We start from the raw sequence: 27,759 nt of genomic DNA, 5'->3' as shown, positions 1-27,759 counted from the left end.
GCGTCGAAGGAGGCATAGGCAGGACCGTGGGGGGCTTAGGAGGCGGAGCCGAGGGTGGCTCTTGCGGCGGGGCCGAGGGAGGTGGCGCCGTAGGAGGTTCTTCAGGCGGTGAGCTGGAAGGCTTCGGAGGTGGAGCCGAGGAAGTTTGAGCCGTAGGAGGCTCGAGAGGCAGAGCCGTGGGAGGCGGAGCCGTAGGAGGTTCTTCAGGCGGTGAGCTGGAAGGCTTCGGAGGTGGAGCCGAGGATGGTTGAGCCGTAGGAGGCTCGAGAGGCAGAGCCGTGGGAGGCGGAGCCGTAGGAGGCTGAGCCATAGGAGGCGGAGCCGTAGGAGGCTCGGGAGGAGGAGCTCTGGAAAGCTCGGGAGGCTTGAGAGACGGAGCCCTAGTAGGCTCGGGAGGAGGAGCCCTGGAAGGCTTGAGAGGCGGAGCCCTGGAAGGCTTGAGAGGCTCAAGAGACTTGAGAGGTGGAGCCTTGGGAGGCTCGGGAGGAGGAGCCCTGGAAGACTCGAGAGACTTGAGAGGCGGAGCCCTAGGAGGCTCGGGAGGAGGAGCCCTTGAAGGCTTGTGAGGCGGAGGCCTGGAAGGCTCGAGAGGCTCAAGAGACTTGAGAGGCGGAGCACTGGAAGGCTCGAGAGGCTCGAGAGACTTGAGAGGCGGAGCCCTGGGAGGCTCGGGAGGAGGAGCCCTGGAAGGCTCGAGAGGCTTGAGAGGTGGAGCTCTGGGAAGCTCGGAGGGCGGAGCTCTGGGAAGCTCGGGAGGCGGAGCTCTGGAAAGCTCAGGATGCTCGGAAGGCGGAGCTCTGGAAAGCTCAGAAGGCGGAGCTCTGGAAAGCTCGGGTAACACGGAAGGCTGAGCTCTGGAAAGCTCGGGAAACTCGGAAGGCGGAGCTCTGGAAAGCTCGGGAAACTCGGAAGGCGGAGCTCTGGAAAGCTCGGAAGGCGGAGCTCTGGAAAGCTCGGAAGGTGGAGCTCTGGAAAGCTCGGGTAACTCGGAAGGCGGAGCTCTGGAAAGCTCGGGAAACTCGGAAGGCGGAGCTCTGGAAAGCTCGGAAGGCGGAGCTCTGGAAAGCTCGGGAAACTCGGTAGGCGGAGCTCTGGAAAGCTCGGGAGGAGGAGCCCTAGAAGACTCGAGAGACTTGAGAGACTTGGGAGGCGGAGCCCTGGAAGGCTCGGGGACGGTGGAGGCTACAGGCGCTGGCTCAGGGACGGTTGAGGCTACAGGCGCTGGCTCAGGGACGGTCGAGGCTACAGGCGCTGGCTCAGGGACGGTCGAGGCTACAGGCGCTGACTCAGGGACTTCAGGGGCGACAGGCTCGCTCACAGTGACGTGCATAGGCGTTGGCTTGCTCACCGTGATATGCGCTAGGAACAGGAAGTCCCTAATGTGTTCCTCCACCGGGCGGCTTCCTTGCTTCAGGTCCAGGAGGCGGCAGCATGCCCGGATAACCGCTGGATCCATATTTTGTTCTATCGTTCTGTAACGAGTAAGCAGCGAGGCAGACGAGGAGGTGCGGATCCAAATGCAGTTAACTTTATTGAATGATCAAAATAAACAAATAAACACAAAGGAAAAACCCTCAATGGGGAAATAAACATAAAGCTGAACACACGGGAAGGGAAAACATACCAGCTAACAACACTCAAACAAGATGATAAGGTGATAAACAGAAACCAAAGGGAAACTAAACGAGGGCAGGTGAAAACAATGAACAGTGAACACGAGGGCTGACAGGAAGACTATGGAGGTACAAGGGTGACAAAAGTGAAAACTAAGGAATAACAAAAGTGACAAAAATGACAAACAAAAGGGCAACAGTGAAACAAGACAAGGTAAAAATAACAGTATTATTTTGTATTCTATTTATACTTTATTTTCAAATTTTTATTTATTTTAATTATTTTTCTTATTATCTCTGTCTTGTTGCTGTATTTTATTGTATTTTTGTGCACTGGAATCTCCTGTCACCAAGGCAAATTCCTTGTATGTGTAAGCATAACTGTCAATAAATCTGATTCAGATTCTGATTTTTAATGGCAATGACAACGAGGCTGTGAGGGATAGACTTACAGCCTCATTGTCATTCCAATTATAAAACAGATGGTGCTAGCGTGAATAAGGTCTATGAACTCATTGATAAGCGAAATTCAAGGTAGCAGAAATGTTGATGATACACTGCCTGGACAAAAAAAAATTTGCTGTGTGGATTTAAATAAGCAGATACTTAAGAGCTTATGATTTGATCATTATTACAGTGATTAATAAGTTTCAGCTGGCAACAATAAATGTAATCCTAACTGGTGCAGTGTGTAGCTTCTCATTTCTTAAACAACCATGTCGGAAGACGTATCCCGTGGTCGTGGAAAAGATGTTAATGTGTTTCAGAAGGGGCAAATTATATTCCTGCATCAAGCAAAGAAAACAACTAAGGAGATGAAATCACTGGAATTGGGTTATGAACTGTCTAATACATTATTAAAAACTGGAAGGATAGTGGTGAACCGTCAGCCTTGCAGAAGAAATGTGGTCAGAATAAAATCTTGAATGATTGTGATCGAAGATCACAAAAACTCTTGAAGTCACATCATAACAAATCAAGAGTAGAACTCATGGCTATGTTTAGTAAGTGGATGCATTTCCACACTTATAATTTGACAATAACTTTCAGGATTGGGACTAAACAGCTGTGTGGCCACAAGAAAGCCAATTGTTAGTGAGGCTAATTGGAAAACAATTATGTCAATTTGTTAGGGAGCATAAAGTTTGGATTGTGGAGCAATGGAAAAAGGCCATGTGGTCTGATGAGTCCCTATTCCAGAGTGATGGATGCATCAGGGTATGAAGGGAAGTGCATGAAGCGATGCACCTGTCATGAATAGTGCCCTTGTACAAGATTCTGTAGGCAGTGTTATGATCTGAGGTTGCTTCAATTGGTCAGGTCTCGGCTCAGCAATGTTATGCAGCAATAAAATTAAGTCAGCTGACTACCTGAATGTACTGAATAACCACGGTTATCCCATCAATGGATTTTTTCTTCCCTGACGGCACAGGCATATTCCAGGATGACAATGGCAAGCTTCATCGGGCTCAAATTTTGAAAGAGTGGTTCAGGGAGGTTGACGAATCATTTTCACCCAAGAATTGGCCATCACATAGTCCTGACCTTAACCCCATTGAACATCTTTGGGATGTGCTGGAGAAGACTTTACAGAGTGGTTTGACACTCCCATCATCAATACATGATCTCAGCGAAAAATTAATACAGCTCTGTATGGAAATACATTTTGTGACATTGCACAAGTTTGTCAAAACAATGCCATGACGAATGTGCGCCGTAATCGTAGCTAAAGGCGGTCCAACTAAATATTATAATATGCAGTTTTTTTAGCCAGACAATGTAAATACATTTATTTTATATTCAATACAAATTCAATATAATGAAATGTATTGATAACAAATAGTGCACTGAAATTTGAAAATGTATAATTTTATCCAATAAAATTGGAAAAAAAGGCTACTTATAGTATTCTGCCATTAGGTTAGCAACATGCTAACATCAAACTCTATTGAAATCAATTGTGAGTTGTGTCTCTGTGTGAAGAGCTATTTATCTGGCATGCACAGATGCTACCTAGATAGTGTTCAAAATCACTTACTTGTGTGGTTCCATGGTTAGGATTATGCCCCAGAAGCCAGCTGCCTATGTAGGCATTAGATTCTGAAATCTAATGAAACAATAGTACAATTTAGTATGTTCTCAACACATTTTGAGTCTGACTCAAAATTGTAGCACATTTATCAACAATTAAGCCAATATTATGTAGATGAATTGTAGCTTTAGACACACTGAAAAGCAGTAGTCCATTACCATGAAAAATATGTGATTATTTATCTTCTATTCTCCATATGAAAGGTTTCCAGAAATATCTGTGCAGAGTAAAAGTGTAACACAGCAACAGGGTGTGAATCAAACCCTCAATTATCTTTATCTATTATCTTAAAGGGTTTTTGATAATTGGATCATTACTGTTAACAGTACTACTATGTTGCGTAGTAGTGTGCATTAAAATGGGCCTTATTAAGCAATACCTGACTATCCAACTCATTGAGAAATCCAGAGTGACCAAAAACATCTACAGTGTGTCAGGTGGTCCAGAAAGACACATGCCTGGAGTGTAAAAAAAAAAAAAGCAAAGATGTATATGTCAATTGCACATTCTTTCTAGTCAATATTAGAATATGCAATTTGTTTTAGCCAGACAGTGTAAATAAACTTACAGTGTAGTGTTTTGAAACATGGTAGCTGGTTTGTAGCTGGTCCAAGCTAATATTCCACCCAGCCAATTGACATTACCTCATTGCATCCTGAAGTCAAAAACTATTACTTCCTAAACCAATGGTTGGTTGAAGCTGCCCTGGCTAATAACCCTGTTGTGTGATTAGCAGTACCGAGTGCTTGTAACTATGAGTCACAGTGCGGCAGGCAGGCTTTACATAAACGACCACTTGCTGAATCGCTCTCATCTGCTGTCATGATGCTCTGTGAAAAACAGCAGCGCAGGATGACGACGTAGGTCGAGTCCACAGGGTAAGTGTTCAGAACAGAGAAAGAGAGGAAAAATCCCTGTGCTGTGGAATTGCTATCTGACTCCCCCATGCTCTAGTAAACAGCTGCCTGTACTTAGCATCTCCAACTGAATGTCTCCACCACATGTGGGCTCCAGTCTCAAAAACAATTTCGGTATTACAACTAGCAGGTTTTACCTCACATGTGTCCTAATCAGGCGTTACACTACAAGATTCCAGTGATGAGCAATTTTTCTGTGCTGAAGGAAAGAGAAAATGCTTCAAATTAAGAGTCAGTCAGAACAGTGTGCAGACGAGTTCTCGCTGTTTCACGTTATCTCACACTCGCAATACACTACACAGCTGAAGAGCGTAAAATTAAGAACACATACCCTGTAATTATTTTGAGTTCTGTATTGCTTCTACAGAAGTCATCCTTTTAATGTTTTTTCTTGAGAAACATCCATGTTGAATGGGCTACTGGAGTGCTGATGTCCCCACCAGGCTTAACTATCTTAACCAGCAAGTCTTTATCAACAGGCATTAATCAGAATAAAAAATGCTGGTCAACACCATAGCTATGGTGGTCCACAAGTACTAAATCAGTATTAACCAGCTGGTCTTTTCAACAGGGTTGAGTGAATTGTCATGTAATATCCAATGTATTTCAACTACAACAATCAGTCTTACATTTATTTTGGCCTACAACATATATACATACATACATAGCCAAAATACTGTTATGCACTTTAAGCTAATTAGGGTTTTTACAAAATACCTAAACCAAGATTAAAATTTCCAATTGTAACTCCTCAAAGAGCTTTCAAGCTACATCCACCAAGCTTGGCATAGACCTTCAGACTGTTCTGACGCTGATTGCTATGACTTTTCTAACAGATACGACTTACGGTTTCCCGTAACGAACGATCCGAGTAAAAAGAAAATCCCATAGACCTTGGGCACATCCACATTTATCCATTTTCATTTGAAAAGGCATTGATTTGTGTTCTGCTTTTGCCTCTCATTCACACTGGAATGGTGTTTTTCTCCAGCAAAAGCACGCCTGGCCGGCCCCCAATTGACTAATCAGCCGAGGAGAGGGTTAAGTACAACGGGACGCAGCAGTTCGAGAGAGAGAGAGAGACACACACATGCAGCAGCTGTGTGTGTATTTGTGTTTTGTATCTTTTTGTTTAAATTAAATATTATGTTGACTCTTCTGCCGGTTCCCGCCTCCTCTTTTTCCATGTCTACCTTGTTACATTGATGCCGAAGCCTCTGAAGTTGGAGGGATGTCCTGTCGTGGAGTCCTCGCCACTATCAGCCAACCAAGGAGCAGCTGCGGGCATCCGCCCGGGGATGGAGACATCACTGCTGGCCGCCGAGTATCTGAGGCACGCTGCCATTCCCCAAAAGGAATAGAAAAAATAAAAGAGAGATAAAAGGGGGAGGAGCGTGTCTGTCTACCCAGGGCTGGAGGACATACTACCGTCCACCAGGGGAGGAGTGAGCTGCCATCCGCCAGAAGTTGGAGAGTGGCTGAGGGCCGGGCGTCTGCGTATCTGGGCACCGGCGAACCAGGTTATTCCTCACTCTCCTCTCTCTGTCTCGCTGTTGCTCTGCTTTGCCCTTTCCCTCTCGCCCCCCATCCCCTTCCCCAGCCCTAGAGAGGTAGGGAAAAGCTCGCCTGCATGCAGGGCTAAAAGGTCTGGGCTTCCCCGGCCTGAGGCAAAGGAAGGAGGAATGTGTCAAGGAGGAGGACTGTGACTACGCATGCCCGGCCCCTAATTAGGCTGATCAGCTGAGGAGAGTCATAAGAGCAGCAGGACGCGGCAGTTAGAGAGAGAGAGAGAGAGAGCCACATGGAGCTGCAGTGTGTGTATTTGTGTGTGTGTCACTTAGTTTTCATTAAATATTATTTTGACTGTTCAGCCGGTTCCTGCCTCCTCCTTTCCCATCCTTAACCCTGTTACACAAACTATATTAGTGTGGCTTTAAGGCACAGTTACATTAATATTCGCACAGCAAATTCCATGGTAAAATACAGCCATCTCAATGGGAATCCGTTTGATCGTAAATGTCGCGCAATGGACTTCTGGTGGTGAAGAATTTCCCCTTGCATATTTCACTTGGAGTTCAAGTTTAGTGGACTTTGACAGGCAAATTTGCAGTGCTGACCAATTGAAAATTGGTTGGTTTAGCAGTGACCTCTGTGTAGGTGGTGCTTCATACACAGCTTGACTGAATATTCACAATGGACAAGGATATCATTTTAGCAATGAGTTTCTTTTTAACTTTTAAACACTGATGATTAAGTTTAGCATTAAAAAGAGGCTGCTTGACAATTCGTTTTTGCTGGTTTCACATGCACTCAACATCCACCCACACCTTCTTTGCCCGCGGAATTTCGCCATGCAAAGATAAATGTGATCACTCCTTTACATTGATGGAATGCTTCAAACTTTAACTGTTAAATTCAAAATGTCAAAAGAAAACACACACAAGACCTTCAGTCTATCTATCTATCTATAGGCCATAAAGGTGCTGTAAGTTTTTTTTTTTTTCATGGAATGTATGCAAAATATTTTCCTTCTCCCTGAAAAATGAAATAAGTGTAATGAGATATCTCACCTGTCTCTGTGACAGCTCTAGGCTCTGTAAACAGCAAACAAAAATGTGTCCGTGGTCCACGGTCTCTAACGCTTTTGACCTGTCAATCATTTTGCAAGTTCTCATAGTATTGTAGTTGCAGTAAATAATTTTGAGGCCTAATGTCAATTTTATGCCATGTTGCTCATAACAGTTGTCAGTTGAGGCTGCTAGTTTGCTGCTGTTGTTTTTGACAACCGTTTCTGCTCGATGTCAATCTCAGTAAAGCTCATTTGGTATCTTTGGAGTGCAGGGTTTTGGAAAGAGGGGGCGTGGCTAAAACAACAGCCTGTGTAAAATCCTAGAACAGGCTAAATTCGCTTACAGCACCTTTAATTCATACCAAATCTGAAACAAATATGAGAGACGATCTGCCATTAAAGGTCTATTCACATTGAGACCGAAACAAATAAAACGGATAAAATTCACCCCTGTACAATAAGCGGCGCAATTCTACAAACATATTTATTCTTGTTTAACTGCATTTACCTTGCAGCATTCAGCTGTCAATGCATGAGTATAACATATATAACACTACTGAAGAATTTATTTACATAATTTGTCATAACTGTTTCTTTATATTATTTATATACATTGTTTTTAATGCATTTTGAAGAATAGAATTTGTGAATATGTGTTTTTTGTGCAAGTAAGATAAGAGCACTGTTATATAAATCTTCATTCCATGTCTTTCTAACTATGCAAAATTATTTTGCTACAAGTATATTACAAACAAACTCCCGAACCCAACTTCTCTTCTTTTAATGCCTGGATAATATAACTGTGAAATAAATACATGAATACATGCAGAATACATGAAGTAAAAATAGGTATAGTATAAAATATGATGCATCAGAACATAAATAATAATAAAAAAACAGTAAATACATATAGAATATTTTACATTAAGACACACTAGGTATATTATCAAATATAAGCACATTACATATAGATTCTTAAAAGAAAGCTTGTGTTCATAGCTTCTATATTATTAATTTACTGCATATTTGCATTGACAGTTTTTGTGTGTTATATGAGTAAATGAGTACAGGAACACATTCCAGTCTCTTTATATTTATGCACATTTATAATATATACATACATTAGTAGCGTATTTTCAAAAACAGACCATTTTTATATTTGTAATACAAAGGGTTTAATTTTTCGGGGTGTGTAAACGCAGCTGCTGCACGTCCAATGCTGGTGTTTCTTGTTCTTTTGCTGGTTGATTAGCACCAACAAAGAGCTGGATTGTGCAGCAGCAGCAACTCTGGAAACATGACTAAAAGCTCATATCTCATTGGTTAGTCAGTTTTCTTCACAATCCGAAGAAATAATATTAGACTGGATAGTCACTGGACAATTTGTCGGGCCCGGTGTGAATTTCTCCATAGGAATATGTTGTCCAGTTAAAAATCTATCTATCTGATGTTTATTCTCTCTCTGTTTGACTGACTGTTGCACTTGCAAACTTCAAGCTTTAAACCCAGGACTATGCCCCAGAAATACAGTAAACACCAAGCAACCAAATAAAAATAGTGTTGCTCGTAGTGGTTGGTTAGGACAGAAACTTGGATTAATATGGAAGAGATAGCTTTTATCACTTGTTGCATTGATGCATTGTGCCTGGTTAGGAAACAGCGTTACACCAACGTCCCTAATATATGACCGTACCAGCAACCACACCTGAGTTCACTTGAAGAGGTGGTCTGGGGTTCAGTTCATGTGAACACTGGTAGGGTGGTACCACGGTTTGTCCCAAAAGTGCAATGCCTGATGCACATCATTGAGGATATCTGGTTGATGTTTTGCTATCATTCAGTGACAATGACTGAGATTGTGACCATGCCTGTTGATGGCTAGACCGAGGCTTCATTGTCAAATCAACTCCACACAGGGTAAATCACCTACAACATAGAAATTAAATCTGCTGTAAAGCTCAGTGAGTCTCATCTCAAGCAGATAAGCTGTCAACTGAACCCAGCAATCAAAACAAATACACCCAAGCCATCAGAGAGTCATAAATTGTTCCTCTGCTACAGCTTGCTGCAGATATAATTTTTTTAAACATATATCCAATTTTTTCATAAATATGGCTTCTTCTTTTACTACATCATGCTTACATAACGTACCTAAATAACCTAAAGGACCACACATACTCCAGTTAGTCAGTTGTGCCTCACTGACACTCCCATTCCCTAGCTTGTCCTAGCTTTAAAAACAGCATTGTAATCAGAATTTCACAAAAAAGCGGTCAGGTCTGATGGTCTTGACCCAGTTCTCCTCAAGTTCTCTTTTCCTATAATTGCAGTAGCACTCAAATTTATTTCCAATCTGTCTCGCCTCACTGCTAAAATAGCTTTGGCTTGGATATAATCAAATGTGCATCTCTTAGTTCAAGGTGGTGATTCGGCAGAATTGAACTCCTTCTGTAGGCACTATGTCTGTTACCATGGATCTAAATGTAGTTAGAACTTGTGATTTAAAAACTGCTGACCTTCTTTGATATCCATGGTATCCTGTACACAATGTTCTGAGCTCTAGAACAGTGGTTCTCAACTGGTGGGTAGTAACCCAAAAATTGGTTAAAGGGCTGTTCTGATAGGATTGCGGACAGAAGGAAAAAGCAATACTAAGTGCAAGTAATAAAATGCAGCCATATAATTGTCCACAAAGGATAGCAAATTGGATAGGCATATCCACTTTTAAAAGGGAGGGAAAAAAACGTAATTTCTTTTGTTGTTGATATCACAGGCCAGTCAATTGTCCAGTGTGATGAGCTAAAAGTGAGTTAAATGTTCTTCCAAACAGTTGAAGTTAAGGTTAAAGCTCTATTGAGTTTTTAAATCAACAAAACCGACCTCCCTATACCTTAAACCTAACCAATAGTGTCATAAATGCAAATGTGAGTTTAAAATTAAATTGCTAAAGTAACAACATAATTTTGTGGTGCTTCTATGACAATTTTGAATTACATGTCGACTTGTGTGCCCTAAAAGGTATCGCCTTGCAAGTCATGTTCTCTAGTAAGTGTTTAGATCTCGTAAAATAGCTTTACGTGAGGAACAGGGCCGTTCCTCACGTAAAGCTATTTACTTGAGGAACGGCCCTGCCGTTTTACTTATGATTTGTGAAAATGTGAGTTAGGGCTGCACAATTAATCGAAAAAAATAATCGATTACAATTACAGCTGCTGCAATTAAAGGTGCTGTAAGCGATTTCAGCCATTCTACTTCCACGAGACTGAGCTGTTGGATTAGCCACACCCCCTCTTTCTAAAACCCTAACTCAAGATACCAAATTAGCTTTATTAAGAGCAGAAATGGTTGTTAAAAAAACAGCAGTAAAATAGCGGCCTCAACTGACAACTGTTATGAACAACATGGCATAAATATGCAGTATGCCTCAATATTTCACTGCAACTACAACACTATGAGAACGAGCAAAATGATTGACTTGCCAAAAGCGTTTACAGATGCTGTTTACAGAGTCTAGAGTTGATTAGTTGGTGAGATATTTCAGGACACTTATTTCATTAATATCTTTTAAGGAGTAAGCACATTTTTTGCATAGCTTTCCATGAAAAAAATCGCTTACAGAACCTTTAACTAATCGTGAAAAGTGTTACGTCATTCAATTTAGATCTATTCCCGTTGTGTCTAGATTTTCTATTTACAATCAGAAAATCTGTTAAAATGAGTATATTAGCATATCAGAAACAACAGCCTAGTATTCTGGTACTGCTGAGTTGCACACTTTATGTATAATTTCTTAAAAATGTGAACAAAATTGTAAAACAAGTTTTTTTATGCAATAAAGCAACTCAGGGACAATTCTCTGCTTGTTTTGGAGGTGTAGCCTATATAAAGAATATGGCCAGCAGATGCCCCACAAAAATAATTTTAATTGAAATGAATAATTGCAATTACAATATCATGTGAAATAATCATCTATTATAATTTTCGTCATAATCGTGCATCCCCAAATTGAATAATAGTCATTGTTGTTGTAGCGTATGTGCCATTTAGTTCACCCAGAAAGTGTTGTGATATGTACAATGAGCCATGTAAAAATGATTTTGACAAAATGTAGGAATAGTAACAGTATTCTATGAGGTAGATGCCAACATGGACAGGTTGAATGACATGACCTAGCCTACATTAAATGCAGTTTCACTTAAAACGAGGATAAACATGATTTGTTTATCCATCACATTGTGTTTTGTGTGGCAAATTACTTGCTGTAGAGATTATTATTAATTTTATTTAATATTAAGTCAATGTTATTAACATTTATAGATTTCACTATTTAATATTATTGTTTTTTTGTATGTTAAACTATTTTGGTGCTATGTTGGCATTTGATGTCCAATTTAAAATATGGTTCCTGAAGCACAGCTAGGAGAGAAGAATCACTATTCTCTGTCATGGTTCACATACTACCTTTCTCATAGAGTTCAGTGTGCAAAAATAGTGCATCTGTAATCTCAACCTTTGATGATATAAATTGAGTTCCCCAAGGATTAATCGTAGCCCCTCTCTATCACTAACATACTTTACCACAGGCAAATCAGCAATAGAAATGTTTTATTATGTAGATGACACAATCATACATGCAGCAGATTTCATTCTAAGCTATCTTCTTCAAAGTTTCCACAGAATTCAACCTTCTCTTTTTGACCTAAATCATGCCTTAAATATTTCTAACACTATCATCTGTTATGGTAGAAAGAACTCTACCAGTGCCCTGATAGTATAGCTACATGTACCCTATATACTGTATGTTAACTACTAAACTCACTGCTGTAAAAAAAGGAAAAAATATATATATATATATATATTTTTTTTAACTGTAAACCTCTGTAACTTGGGCTCATGCATAAACATGCATAAACTAATCAATACAACTCTGTTTTGTCTAACTTTACCTTTACCTTATTAAACCATCTGTATATTTCCTCTACCTATAATGCTAGATACTAGATAACATATACTCCTGAAAATTCCCAATTCCGGTGAGTGGAATAAGCTGCAAAGAGCTCTGAATTCTGGCAATTTTATCACTCTAAAAGCTTTCACACACTCGATTATGAACATTTCCCCAGACACAAGCAAATGCTTTCCATTTTCACTGCAATAACAACATGCACTTTTCTAATAGATTCATTTTTTTTTCAGCCTATTCTGCTACATATTAATAGATCCAATACTTTGGAAAATTTCTGAGATGTCTTGCAGTGTGCACTATTTAACACAACATTTTGCTAATTATTTTATTAACTATTATGCATGCAGCTTTTTGAGTTCATATTAAAGGAATATTCTAGGCTCAATACAAGTGAAGCTCAATTGACAGCATTTGTGGCATAATGCATAATTTCTACTTGCCCGTCCTTTTCTTTTAATAAAGAAAAAATCTGTGTTGGTGTCATGATTGTATGTGTTTTTGTTCATGTCTTTTAGTTCCATGCCATGTTAGTTCCTGTTTCCTAGTCATGTGATCTTGTCATGTGTTTCCCATGGTCTTGAGTTTTGTCCCCATTGGTTCTTTATTTCATTGGGTTGTTAGCAGTCTCGTTATCTTGTTTAGAGTTCTAAGTGTTCATTGTTTTTCATTGTCATGTGTTCTCCCTAGTCCAAGTTTTTAACCACCATGTTTTTCATTGTCCATTGTCAAGTATTGTTTGTGAATGTATCGTTGTAATGTATGTTGGTTCCATGATCAAGTCAAGTCATGTTATGTTTTGTTTCATAATCAAGCCAGGTCATGTCAAGTTAAGTTTAGTCAAGACAAGTCTAGTTCATATTTATGTTTTTTGTTGCCAGCCAATGTTACAGAATACTCGACTGATGAAGATTAATCCAATGGTTCAGTTAATTCGACTACACCAAGAAAATGTTTCATTTAGGAATATGATGAGGACTTTTGTGCTCTGGCCAGCAGGGTTAATTTGAATGAGATTGCCCTAGAGAATGTTTTCACTTTGGACTGAATGAGCCAATCTGTTCCCTGATGCCAGGCTATCAGATTACCCACAGCCTGGATCAGTAAATTTACCTTGCCCTACTAATATGTGGTTCATCGTTCACTGTGGGTGAGGTAGCCGCCGAGCCAGAGTTCCAAATCATGGCCGCCGCGCCAGAGTTCCACTTCATGGTCGCTGAACTTGCGGCACCTTCTGCCCCGGATCCTAAGCCTGCTCCATGCCATGTCACAGCCACGCCTGAGCCTGCTGCCTGCCATGTCACAGCCAAGCTTCAGTCTGCTCCATGCAATGTCTCAGGCTCACCTCTGTTCAACGAGCCAACACCCAAGCCTACCGAGCCAACGCCCACATCTGCCACGCCAACGCCTATGTTTGGGTTGTGCATTACTAACCAGGGATGTCCCAGCACAACTGGTGTAGATGGGGACCGGATGAGATAGAAGGACAACTGTTCAGAGGGGTTACCGGAGACAAAGGACCGGAGACCACAAAGTGTTTGTCGGTGACGGGCTCATCCAATCGGACCCTGGGGAGCTGCTATTTGGAAGCCAATCTGTGTCAATGAAATTCCCTTTGGCACCGGAATCAACCAAAGCCAAAATCGTATGACTGTCTGTTCCATTCTGCAGCCAGGCTGGGAGAAGTGTGCGATGTCCAGGGGCTTTTTTCCAAAGGTATCACTCTCACTAGTAACCCCCTCACTACTGATGAGCATTGTTTTTTAACAGGCATGTTACAGGATAAATCTTGTCCTGGATAGTATCAGAAAGTCCCAGCAAGAACAGGTCCCACATAGTGTGATCATGCCAGTCACTGGAAGCAGCCAGGTTGCAAAACTCTGTTGCATAGTTGGCTACTGATTGATTACCCTTCAGTAGTCCTGATAAAAATCCTCACAGCATCCTGACCTTGAGCTGTGCGCTCAAACACTCGGTGAAGTTCAGAGGAGAAAGCTTCATAGGTGGAGCCACACGGGTTTCAGTGAACAGGGTTTATCATGAGGAAAACGTGGAGGGCTACAAGGAGAAGAACAGTGAGCATCGCAAGAGAAAAGATTGAACCGATCCCTCACCTGAGAACGGATTTGGAGGGAGGATGTGCACCTCTGGGCGCCATGGGGCATGGGAAGCTGCTGAAGGAGATGGGGGTATGTCCTGCATGGGACTGGGATCGAGAGGATGGCGGAGCTGCTGGAACACCACGGTGAGTTCCGCAAGCTGCAAAGCCATCATTTCCAAAGTACGGTTAGAGGCAGAGATTTGAACTTGGTGTCGTCCAAGCAGAGTTCATTGTTGTGAAAGGGCAGAGCAAAAAGTAGTCTCCCCCACTAGGTCCATGGTGACCATTTTATTCTGTCAGAGGGTGAGGGGAGACAAAGGGACCCAAACACAGAGGGAAACAGTCAATGAGATTATTAACAACATTGTTTGTAAACTAAATAAAAGGTGCAACTGGCACCGGCTGCAGTGATGAGCAGAGTCAAAAGCTATAGCTGCTCAGCGGGCTAAGGAATGAGTGTGTTAGTATGATGAGTCTGTTGTGGAAGTCAGCAGCAATCCAAAGAGAGTCCATTGAAGCTGGTGTGGTGCGAAGTGAGTTTCTCCTCTGACACGTGGGCAGAGACCAAGGAATATTCCTCCAAGGGAACTGGGCACCAATACAGGCAAAGGTGATGGCAAACAGGAAGTTAACCACACCTCTAGAGACAGGCAACCAAAGTGAGGCGCGTGGTAATTTGTGCATTGATCGCGTAGAGTAGCATGAGCCTCCACGTGCTGTGAGTCACTGCTGTGTCATGCACAGCGAGCCACGTGATAAGATACGCGGTTTGACTGTCTCAAAAGTGGAGGCAACTGTAACTTGTCTTCCGCCACCCGGATTGAGGTGAGTAACTGCGACACCACGAGGAACTACTAAGTAGTGGGAATTGGGCATTCCAAATTGGGGAGAAATGGGGATAAAAACAAAAGGCAAAAAGGCAAAAGTCGTTTATTAAATACACTTTTTCTTATAATTATAAAATATTAACCTAAAAATGTACCTAAAGGGAGTGTATTCAAGTGTAATAAAAATATTATAATATTTATAATTACCACATCAACACTCCACTGCATTAATGTACTGTGTGAAACCAGTGGGAACTCAAAAATATGTTTACACAAAATGCCAGCAGATGCTTGTGAAATACAGTAAATGAATGCTGCAACTCCAGGATGTTTAGTTTAGCTTGCTGTACATTCCTCTATAGCTCTCTGTCCATTCTCTTTTCTCTCTCTCTCTCTCTCTCTCTCTCTCTCTCTCTCTGTCTGTCAAGTTCTGCCATACCATCACTATGTCTGAATCAAAGTGCAATGTTAGTTCAATGCTTTGAAGAAGAAAAATAAATAAATAACTGGGGCCTGTATGGCTCACAAGAGATTTTGTTTTTGCTTTTAGTTTCAAATGAGTAATTTCTGTTGTTGAAATATAAGGCAACAACATCCATCTCATTTTCTTTGCCCCTACAGCTACAAACACACATGCACAAAGAGTGATTTATTTCATGTTTATTTGCCAGTCATGGTAATAAAATAAATAAATGTTACCTGCTTCATCACTTCACTTTGACCAAGAAGCTTAAATTGTATTGAATCCAGAATATTCATTTAACACAATCATTAAAATAATAATTATACATGGCACATAGGGGTGTGCATTGAAGCCGTTATCTGTATATGTATCTGTATCTGTTGCAATGATCCAAATATCTAGTTGGATATGGGCGGTGCTTTGACTAGAAGAGCATCAAAACTAAATGAAAAGCCCATTTTGAAAGTTAATTTATTCCATTTATATTTCCCATATAATAAGCATGCTTTGAATAATTTATAAAATTATAACTTCTACTTCTTATTACTATTACTATTGTTATTACACTCACTGAGCATTACTTTAGGAACACTATGGTCCTAATAAAGTGCCCAATGTTGTTTTCTGCTGTTGTACTCCTCCTGGCCAAAAAGGAGAACGTAACGGTGGCGGCCCCTATACTAAATTTAAATTAATTTAAAAATGCAAAATTCGGGTGCCAGACAGGTTTAGGGCGTCAAAATTAATACCTTGTCTCAGATAGCTCTAAAAGCCACCAATTACATGCAATAAAACAATAACAAAATAAAAGTGTATAAAATTTAAAAGCATAAGCGTATTATTCAAATATCAAAGAAAACAGTAAGCAAAGGCAAGGAGTCAAAGACTCACAAACAAAATACCAGCAATAATCAGATACATAAATCCCAACAGAACAAAACATCCAACAATAATTATTCAAGTGTGTGTGTGTGTATGTATGAGAGAGAGTTAAAGCAGGAAAGTTTGTGGATGGTGCACGCTGGTTCACAGAGAGTTTGCAATGTACCTGAACGACGACTGTGGGCAATACTGCAGGACGCAGAGTGAGAGTCCAACAAATGGGAATAAAAGGTAGGTCAGAAGAATCAAGGAATCACCTGGCGCTTCCACTTTAGACCTTGCATTTTTACCGTCACAGCTTGACCATGGAGCTCTTTGGCAATTGAAGATCCTCTGAACTCATGCCACTTTCACTCAAGAAGTGCAAATCAACGGCTATGAAAAAATCCAGACCTCACTCTCTGGTGAAAAGCACTATCAGGTTTGTCCCTTTTTGGTTTCCTCTCTTCTCCGATCGCATTCCTAATCCACATCACAGTACACAAAACAAACTTTCTTTCTCCTTACATCAGCTTGGCACACCTCAACTTCACCTCTAACCAGTCTCAAATCTCTATTCTTCTTTTTCTCCTTTGTCAAAAAATGTCGCCATTTGGATTTAGCAGATACTTAAGAGCCAAAGATTGGATCATTATTGCAATGATTAATATGTTTCGGCAGGTAACAATTCTTTTAACCCTAACTGATGCAGTGTGTAGCTTCATATTTCTTAAACAACCATGTCAGAAGACGTATCTCGTGGAATAGATGTTACTGTGTTTCAGAAGGGGCACATTATTTGCCTGCATCAAGCAAAGAATACAACTAAGGACATTGCTGATATCACTGGAATTGGGTTATGAATTGTCAAAAGCATTATTATTTTTTGGATTTTCTCCCCTTTTCGGAATGCCCAATTCACAATGCACTCTAGGTCCTCGTGGTGGCGTAGTGACTTGCCTCAACCCGGAGATTGCAAAATCTCAAAACGGTATTGGGTGTTGCCCAGCCCGCTGCTCTACAGATATCTGCAGAGAGGTGCCATTGGCCAGTGCCCACGAGGATGCCACACTCCTTGTATAGTGTGCTCGAAGGGGGGTGGGCACGGCCTGGGTCTGGTTGTCCAATGCGATGGCGTCCACGATCCAGTGGGCAAGAAAGCGTTCCCTTTCCACTGTTCACCAAAGCAGACAAAGAGCTGCTAAGAGTATCTAAAGCTCTGAGTGCTGGCCAACGATAAGGCTGGGTCTGCCTCCTCCCAGGGCAATCTTTGCAGGCTTACCACCTGATCCCTAAAAGGGGTTGTGGGAACGTTGGGTACATAGCCCGGTCAGGTCTCAGGATAACGTGAGAATCTTCCGGACTGAACTCCAGCCACGTTTCGCTGACAGAGACCACTTTCAGGTCCCCGACCCTCTTGATGGAAGTGAGCGGACAGGAGGGTGGTCTTTAACTCAAATAATTCTAGGGACTCAAACGGGGCTCTCCGAAGGCCCAGCAGGACCAAGGAGAGGTCCCATGAGGGAAAGAGGCATGCCTAGGAGGGTTCAGCCTCCAAGTGCCTCTCAGGAACCTGATGATCAGGTCATGCTTATCATGGGACTTACCTTCAACTGCATCATGGAGCACTGCTATAGCAGCAACGTACACCTTTAGGGTGGAGGGGGACAGCTGCCCCTCCAGCTTCTCCTGCAGGAAGGAAAGCACTGACCCGAATGCACATCTCTGGGGGTCTTCACTACAGAAAGAACACCACTAGCAAACACATGCCACTTCAGGGAATACAGCGGTCCAGAGGTCTGGGTGTAGGAGCCAGATGGTGCCCTGTCCCTGAGAAAGAAGTTACTTCCTCAGGAGATTTTGCCAGGGAGGTGCTGTCACGAGGAGCGTGAGGTCCGAGAACCAAGTCTGGGTTGCCAATATGGCGCCACAAGGGTGACATGTTCCTCATCCTCTCTGACCTTGCACAGAGTCTGTGCAAGTAGGCTCACTGGGGGAACATTTATTTGCACAGCCCCTGGGGCCAGCTCTATACCAGTGCGTCTGTGCTGAGGGGGGCTCCGGTCATTGCATGCCAGAACGGACAATGGGAGGATTTCCAGGAAGCAAACAGGTCTACCTGTACTTTGCTGAATCGACTCCAAATCAGCTGGACCACCTGGGGGTGCAGTCTCCACTCTCAGCTGATTGTTGCCTGCTGTGACAGCGCATCCGCTGTGGCATTGAGGCTGCCCGGGATGTGAGTGGCCCCCAATGACCTCAGCCGCTGCTGACTCCAGAGGAGGAGATGGTGGCTAAGTTGCGACATGCAAGGAAAACGTACGCTGCCTTGGCAATTTATATATGCTACTGTCGCTGTCTTGTCGGACCAGACCAACACGTGCTTGCCCTGGATCAATGGCAAAAGCCTCCACAGGGCAAGCAGTACAACCAACAACTCTAGGCAGTTGATGTGCCAACACAGCCGTGGTCCTGTCCAGGAGCCAGGTGCCTGTTGCACACAAATGCCCCAGCCCAACTTGGAGGCATGTGTGGTGACCACAGCGCATCTGGACACTTGCTGTAGGGGAATGTGACCACTGCTGAGGATGCAATATTCCCCAGGAGCCTCTGAAAGTATTTCAGTGGAACCGCTGTCCTCCACCTGAATGATATCAACATCGACACAACGTCGAGTGAGTGACAGAAGGAAACTCATGGCTATGTTTAATAGTGAAAGTAAGAGCATTTCCACATGACACTAAACAGCTGTGTGGCCATAAGAAAGCCTCTTGTTAGTGAGGCTAATCAGAAAAAAATGACTTCAATTCAACATTGGAATGTGGAGCAATGGAAAAAGTTGTCCAGAGTTACCCTATTTCAAAGCGACGGGCATCAGGGTAAGAAAGGATGCGCATGAAGCAATGCACTTGTCATGCATAGTGCCCACTGTACAAGACTCTGGAGGTAGTGTTATGATCTGGGGTTGCTTCAATTGATTAGGTCTATGCTCAGCATCTTTATGCAACAATAGAATTAAGTCAGCTGAATACCTGAATGTACTGAATGACCAGGTTATCCCATCAATGGATTTTTCCTTCCCTGATGGCACGGCATATTCCAGGAAGACAATGCAAAGATTCATCAGGCTCAAATTGTGAAAGAGTGGTTCAAGGAGGATGAGGAATAATTTTCACCCATGAATTGGCCACCACAGATTCCTGACCTTAATTGCATTGAAAGTCTTTGGGATTTGCTGGTGAAGACTTTACAGAGTGGTTCGACTTTCCCGTCATCAATACAAGAACTCGGTCAAAAATGAATGCAACTCTGGATGGAAATAAATAATGTTGTGATGTTGCATAAGTTTGTCGAAACAATGCCACGATGAATGTGCACAATGATCAAAGCTAAAGTCAGTCCAACAAAATATTACAGTATGCAACTTTTATTTAGCCAGGCAGTGTAAATAAATTTATTTTGCATTCAGAAATATGTCCAGGAAGAGTAGCTCATCCGCATCAAGGTTCGACGTGTTGTGCATTCTGAGATGATATTCTGCTCACTAAAATTGTACAGAGTGTTTATCTTAGTTACCGTAGCCTTTTTGTCAGCTCTAACCAGTCTGGCCATTCTCTGTTGACCTCTCTCATCAACAAGGCATTTCCGTCTGCAGAACTTCCGCTCACTGGATGTTTTTTGTTTTTGGCATCACTCTAGAGTAAATTCTAGAGACTGTTGTGTGTGAAAATCCCAGATCAACAGTTACAGAAATACTCAAACCAGCCCATCTGGCACCAACAATCATGCCATGGTCTAAATCACTGAGATCAAATTTTTTTCCCTATTCTGATGGTTGATGTGAACATTAACTGAAGCTCCTGACCCGTATCTGCGTGATTTTATGCACTGCAGTGCTGCCACATGATTGGCTTATTAGATAATCGCATGAATATGTAGGTGTACAGGTCTTCCTAATAAATTGCTCAGTGAGTGTATATTTCTTTTTTTTTTCTTTCAAGATGAAGATGATTATGTGTGTATTGCTCTCCATTGTCATCCATATTGTCAAACAAAGATTCAGTTTGAATCAGAAAAATTAACAATGGTGTGATGCTACAACAGAAGGGCTGGACTAAAATTAGGCTATATCTTGGTATTTTACAGCATAACCACTCTGTGCACAGAAGAGCGCATCAACTGTTCTGAAGTGCACAAAAAGCACATTGGCTGTTTCATTTAATAGCAGCTTTTTGTGATTTAATAAAACATATGACCATATCACGATTTCAATGTTATTTTGTTAAATGTGCAGCCCTGAATGATTGGGAAAGAAATCACTCTTATTGATCAGAAAATGTACCTCTCCCTCACCTCATACAAACTGCCTGCTGCCTGCTTGGGTAGTGAATGAGACATGGAGGATGTTCTTGTATATCTCACTCGGAAGGTTTTAAACATTAACATAGACATTTCAAAAGTGGAAAATATCTTAGTCAATGTTTCTCTTGAGATCAGACTTTTGAGACTTGCACAATAAACGGAGACTGCAACGTGGCCATTTGATTTGACCTTGAAATAACACATTTTCACACTGTTGCCATTTTAGAAATGTTGCTTTAAAATATCGCTCTATCCATGTGCACGTTAGATTATCAGTGTAACAAATATTTTTTAGATTATTCAGTAGAAATCGTTATTAGATTTTAAGTCAATAATCGTGCCTTTACGAATAAGGTATTAAACATCGGCCACAAACGTAGTGGCACAAATCAAAAACACATGAATTGTCATGCCAGTACAATAGACTACAATGAATATTCATTCATGCATTTGTGCTCAACACAGACAGAGAGGTAATCAATAAACACCTTAGCATACACTACCTTCACTGTATCATCACGAAAGGAAATTGACCTTTAAAGGCTTTTAATCCCTTCCTTGGTGATCTTTTCCTTGTGGATTGACCCAATTAGGACCATTTCAAAAAAATAGGTCGAAGTGTACCGCAACACCACAGAAGGGTTAAAAATGACAAGATTTTTTGATTTCTCATGGATTAACAGCTTGGTGGAAGGGAAGATTATCAGTAAAAAACTACTGAAATTTCAGTCTGTTTCACACACAATGAGGCTAAGTAAATAGTTAAAGAATGTACATTTTTGGGTGAACAATTATTGGGGTGTATATGTGAGGTAGCGTTTTGGGCTGTACACGTCTGCATGCATTTGCTTCAAAACTACACTAATGGACTAAGGTGTCAGTGCAGTTCTACAAACATGCTGAATAAAACATGGGTTGCTTCCTACAATTCCCTGTGGAAGACAGCTTTTATGAGGCAGCGAGGTGTGTAAAACAACACAGCATAGGGGAAAAACAGACTGCCTCCATTCCTACATAATTAAATAATAAAAATATCACAAACATGAGTGTGAAGTGCATCAAATAATGATGGTCAAATTGAAGGGGGCACAGTGATACTGGGCAGCTGTTTGGCTGTTGGCAATGTCCACCACAACTCTATGCCAGGAGGGCTGAAGTAGTGTCATGATTTCCAAATACCAATATTTATTTGACTGAGCAAAATAGTCTGAGCATATTGCGGGTTGAGTTTTAAAGGGGTATTTTATGTGTTCCACAATTCTATGAGAGTTCTGCATTACATTAAGGACATGATCCACTAACGTTTGACACCAGAACGTTTTCAAATACATACTTTTTATATTAATTTAAAAGAATGTATCTGTGTGTTTGTGCTATCTTTCAAAAACATGCTAATATGGTCATTTTTGGTCCATTTTTGGTAGTGCTATATTGAGATGTAGTAATATACTATTTTGCATGAGGGCTAAAAAATATGCAACCCCACAAATGTTTTGATTTTCACATAATTTAGCATTTCATTTGAGAAGTGATTTCGGATGAGGTTGTTAATTACACTTCTTTACCTGGCACATCACCTACTTGCCTCTATTTATCCACAACACGCCAGATAATTTAATCAATTATTTGTTAACGGAGGATCGATTAGACATGCCTTGTATCTTCAGACAAGATGAGGCAAAGCAACACAAGCCATCTATCTCAGCTGTAATGCTCTGATTCATCTTATTGTTGCCTGCACTGTCTATAAATCGAAGTATGTTATGGGTTGGTAATAGTGTGTGATCATTTTTGGAGGTGTTTACTTTCACATCACACCAAATATAGTGGAACAAATATATACGTAAATGAAAAAGAGAGAGAGAGACACCTGAAATAACTAGTTGCCTGTAGAGAAGATGGGTTCTGTCATGACTTGTAAATTATGACACCCAGGAGCCATGTGACATTTGTGCCCCAATCCACATAGTCCTTTAACCTGGCCCTGGTTACGTTGCACTACGTTAGATAAACATTCAGGTCTGCCTGCATGGATGTGGTTCACTTTTAATCGCAATGCCAGGCAATGGATTGTCCACCGCTTCTGTTGCCCACAGTGTCCCCTAGGTCATCAGCCCTTTCTTCTTTGTAATGTACATGATTCCCCATGGACAAATAATAATGATGTCAGTCCCAGTTCTAAACATTCCACTTCCTCATTACTGTATGCTTTAATGACCTAAAACTCTGCATGGATTCTTTCTAATGTTCTAAATAAACTGAACTGAAGTCTTTATAATCAGGCTCTCTGTAGATGTCGCTAGTCAAGCCCAGGCTTGTATGCAGTGCTTCTATTGACAAAGCCTTCTATACTGAATTTATTCGCTAAATTTGTCATTTTGATAAACTAAAATGCTTAAAAGGACTCAAATACAAGTAGGCAAGAGCAGGGATAATTGTAGCGCCTAGTACAACTTGATACACCTGGGCAAGGTAATGACAGTAAACAGGAACAGGAAACACAAGACTTAAAAAAAAAGGTCACCTAAGACACCAAATTCATGAAAGCTACCGAGTGTTCCAGTACCCTGATATTGACCCCATTCTACTGAGTTACTCATAAGCTCCAGGTCCCATCAGACATCATTGCATCTATTCAAGTGTTCAAATTACCTTCACAACCCACACGTGGTATTGTGTTATTGTGCTTTGAATCCCTGGGTACCTATTCCGCATTGAAACCAGGAAGTATTTGCATTCGCACAATTAATGATGAGCATAATTCAGAGGTTCAGCTTTCCCTCTAAGATTACATTTTTACTCCACTGATGATTTGGTTTAGGTTTGGGTTTGAGGGTAGAGGGTAGAAACCTGATTCAGCTCAAAAAGTCGATTTTTGAATTTCTTTAAATTATTTTTTAATTTCAGTTGAGCGGTGTTGTGAAGACGAGTATTGTTCATAAATATTAGCTCAAAAGAACATGAACTCGTCCATAGTCCATGTGAGGAACTACACCTGTGGTTACTCTGCTAGGACATCTGTGTGACTTCATACATCCACTACAAATCACCTTGACACCAGTTGGTCGAAATTCAGTTGGCCAAGAAAATGGACAGTTCTGAGAAAATGTCTTGTAGCATTTGTTTGCAGATGCCTCTTGGTTTGATATTGTGTATCTAGTGCAATGCAATGCCAATCATCCATTATAAAGAGTAACTTAAGTGTCCAAATACTATATATTTAAAAAGTGTAATCCTAAAAGGACTAACTGATTGTCCCCTCAATCTCTGCACAGGTTGCTCTGAACTTGTGTCATCCCGTGTCACCGCTTACTCATGAACCTAATGGCGCAGCTATACTACAAGAAGGCTAGTAACTCCCCGTACCGCGACCGTATCCCACTGCAAATCGTGAGGGCGGAGGTTGAGCTGTCTGTTAAGGAGCGGGCCTATCTGACAGCGGTAGAGAAGGGCGACTACGCTGGAGTGAAGCAGGCCCTTGAGGAGGCTGAGATCTATTATAACATTAATGTAAACTGCCTGGACCCGTTGGGCCGCAGCGCACTCCTCATCGCTATAGAGAATGAGAACCTGGAGGTGATGGAGCTGCTGTTGAGTCGCGGTGTGCACATGGGCGACGCGCTCCTCTACGCCATTCGTAAGGAGGTGGTGGGAGCGGTGGAGCTACTGCTGTCCTACAGGAAGTCCACTGCCGAGAAACAGGTGTGTGAGGGTGTAACTTTTTTTTAGCAAACATCGCAAAAATTATTTTCAGGAAAAACAACTTATAAATGGCTTCTTATGCTATGGTTTTCTATCTGTATTACCTGGGATAGGAGAAAGTATTTTAACGGAATAGTTCACCCAACAATTCTTTCATTATTAACTCACCCTAAATGTTGTTCCAAACTGACTTTCTTTAACACAAAAGTGAAAATGTTCATGAAAATTATTTTCAAAGTCTTTTCAAAGGCAGTGGATGGTGCCTCATTTTAAAGCTTAAAAAGGACCCAGAGGTATCATAAAGATAGTCCATGTAACGTGTGCATCATATTACAAGTCTTCTGAAGGCATTCAATGAACAACCAACCCAAAATTTAAGTTTGAATTTTAAATGTTAGTTTTTTATGCGAGAACTTGCTTTTTAGCGCTAAAAACAATGCAGGTGAATGTAAACATGCTTTTTTCATTGACCTATGAATGCACAACATATTATTTTTAACTTCAATTTTGGGTTGTTCCTCACTAGAACCTTTCATATGCCTTCAGAACATTTGGAATATGATGCATAAGCTGCATGGGTTACTTTTATGACACTTGTGTGTGCTTTTTTAAGGTTTAAAGTTAGTCCTTACCAACTGCCATTGTATTGAGAAGATGGAGCGGAATATTCCTGTGTGTGTGTTCCACATTATCATACAGGTTTAGAATGACATGAGGGTAAGTCAATTATGACAGATGTTCCCTATTTGATTTAAATAGTCCTTTAACTATAAACTAACATTTCACAAATACTTTATACTGTGTAGATTTGTTACCTTTTAATATTAATTCTTTTTTTTTTTTTTTTATAAATCATTGTTCCCACACTGTAAATACATTAGTATGTACAAATGTACAAATAGTATGTTATTAATTTATATTTTCTTTTCTCTTTATGGCGAAAGCCATAGAGATCAAGATGAACAAATTTCATATCTGAAGCTTCTGATAAAATGCCTTAAAGAAATAGTTCACCCACAAATTAAAATCCTGTCCTCATTTGCTTCTATATCCATATTACTTTCTTTCTTCTGTGGAACACAAAAGGTGATATTTTTTTTAACTATCCTGGCCAGCCTCTCTGGGAATTCTCTGGGAAAAGCCTGTTTCTTACACAATCATATGGCGTTAGAAGACTTACAATGCATGAGTTGAAATGGACCACTTTTATGATGATTTTTAGTCATTTTGGAGCTTGACATCCCCAGTTTATATTAACTTTTAATGTATACACAAGACTGGCCAGGGTATTCTTCAGGTAAACAAGTTTAAAATAGCATGAGTATTAGTACATTTTGACATAATGTTTGGATGAACATCACCCTTGATTAATTAGATGATTAATAGTGCCCAATTAATTGTAGGGATGTTTCGATACCAATATTGGTATCGGAACAGGGTCTGATACCACGCTCATGTACTTGTACTCGTGCTTGTAAAAATTTTCCAATACCAAAAACTGATTGAAACACTCTCAATGTTCATGGATGATGAGGAGGAGATGGGAGCAGTGATCCAGTCAGATAAGGCTCTTTATTTCTTTGCCTCTCTGTATACTCTGTACAGCGTGTGCTCTCTTCTCTCGTGCTTTCACTCACTTCAACAATTTAACACACACAGAATAAACATAAACTTCTTAGTAACACTCAAATAGATCAAACACTCAATGGATAACAGACGCCAAGGCTTCACACTTGACTCGTTCTCTCTCTCTCTTCTCTGTGGTTTAATAATCACTTTGAGTCACGTAGAGACCAGCTTTTCCAGAGTGGGAAGCTACCGTCATAATGACAGAGAAACCTGGTCATAACAACACAGAAATATTTCAAAATAAAAGCTAATATTCACTGTAATACTACAAATAATAATAATAGTTATAAATCAATAGTAATTGTATTATATTTAAGCAATATCTCACATCTGTGATGCTCTGTTATGCAGCACTTTATTTGACAAAAATAACTCCAATGTTGGATTTTGGATTGTACTGTGAGGTTCTGTATAAAATCACTTAATTTGATTTTGGAGCGGAGGGGGGTGGGGCCGGGTCAGAATATCGCGCGCCCAGTCCCCAATCCCCCCTCCACTCCACATTGATAAAAATAATTAGAGCTGTCAGAATGAATGCGTTAATCGCATGCAATTAATTAAAAATGTTTAACACATACATTTTAGTCTTAATCGCGATTAGCACATTTACCATCAACAGCATTAACCAACGTAAACACTTGTTGGGAGGGCAGAATCTTTGTAATATGTCCATCCCGAGTCATTACACTGACGTTCACACCACAACAGCGCTTCCTGTCAGTTATAAAATGATGGAGAAAGGACCTCTCAGTGCTATTATTTAATGTACAAAACAAGCCCAGATGGGAATTGTGAAAGAAATCAAGTATTTTCAGCCTATGTAAGGGGCATTTGAATTACCACTGAAGCACACCTATTCTTAACTATCACTCTGCTTTTCCCATTGAGTTCAAAGCGGCGATAGTCGCTGGAGTTGACGTTGGCGCTCTGACTTAAATCATGAATGCAGCTTCACGATTGCTGTAGGAAAGCAGATAGTCTCAGTCAAATGGCAGATTAATATTGTGGAGAGATTTAATGCCCATTGCAATGAATACTAAACCTATGGGGACTAAAGCCATCTTTACAAAGCAAAGGTGGCACAGTAGCTGCATCTGAAGTGGCAATTAGGTGTATTTTCACAGAGCAGGAATAAATGCTTTTACACAGCATTTGCAAATGCATAAATAATGTTATTAGATTAATATTTTAAATATAAAATGATGAATATAGAAATATAAAATGAATGAAAAGATGAATGAATACTCTAGAGTAATTCTTTAGCATAACACCCAGTTAGACTTTGGGAAAAGTTTAATGTTATTTGAATCTGTGCTATTTTAGTGCATTTCTATCTTTACACTGTGGAAGGCTTTGTTTGGAATATTTTAATAAAGCATTTTATTGTTACATTTTGTTTTGTGTCCTAAGATGGAAATAAATACATTTTGAAAGGAAAATAAGTATATATTGTGTCAAATTTCAGCATTTTGAAAATCTGCAATTAATCAAGATTAACAATTTTTTTTTATTTATCACGATTAAAAAAAATATTGACTGACAGCCCTAAAGATAATACAATATCATGTTGAAAATGTATTGTTTTATTTTAATTTGATTACATTCATAATGTATTCATTTATTTAAACCATTTTTGTTTTATAAAAAATTAAATAAATAG

At 40.7% G+C, this 27,759-nt stretch overlaps 1 protein-coding gene across 1 annotated transcript in view; it reads left to right on the top strand.

The window, feature by feature from the left end:
• Nucleotides 1–14,374: 14,374 nt before the first annotated feature.
• LOC127627455 (short transient receptor potential channel 5-like) overlaps nucleotides 14,375–27,759 on the top strand; it is a 61,613-nt gene continuing 48,228 nt past the window's right edge. The window contains exons 1-2 of the mRNA XM_052103838.1: nucleotides 14,375–14,399; nucleotides 24,044–24,470. Coding sequence (XP_051959798.1) covers nucleotides 24,084–24,470 — 387 coding nt within the window. The 5' untranslated portion in view covers nucleotides 14,375–14,399; nucleotides 24,044–24,083. The remainder of the gene's footprint in view (nucleotides 14,400–24,043; nucleotides 24,471–27,759) is intronic.

Source organism: Xyrauchen texanus, chromosome 34 (assembly GCF_025860055.1).
Source record: "Xyrauchen texanus isolate HMW12.3.18 chromosome 34, RBS_HiC_50CHRs, whole genome shotgun sequence".
Lineage (NCBI taxonomy): Eukaryota > Metazoa > Chordata > Actinopteri > Cypriniformes > Catostomidae > Xyrauchen > Xyrauchen texanus.
The sequence above is the reverse complement of the archived record's forward strand: the minus strand, read 5'-3'. Positions and strand labels throughout refer to the sequence as shown.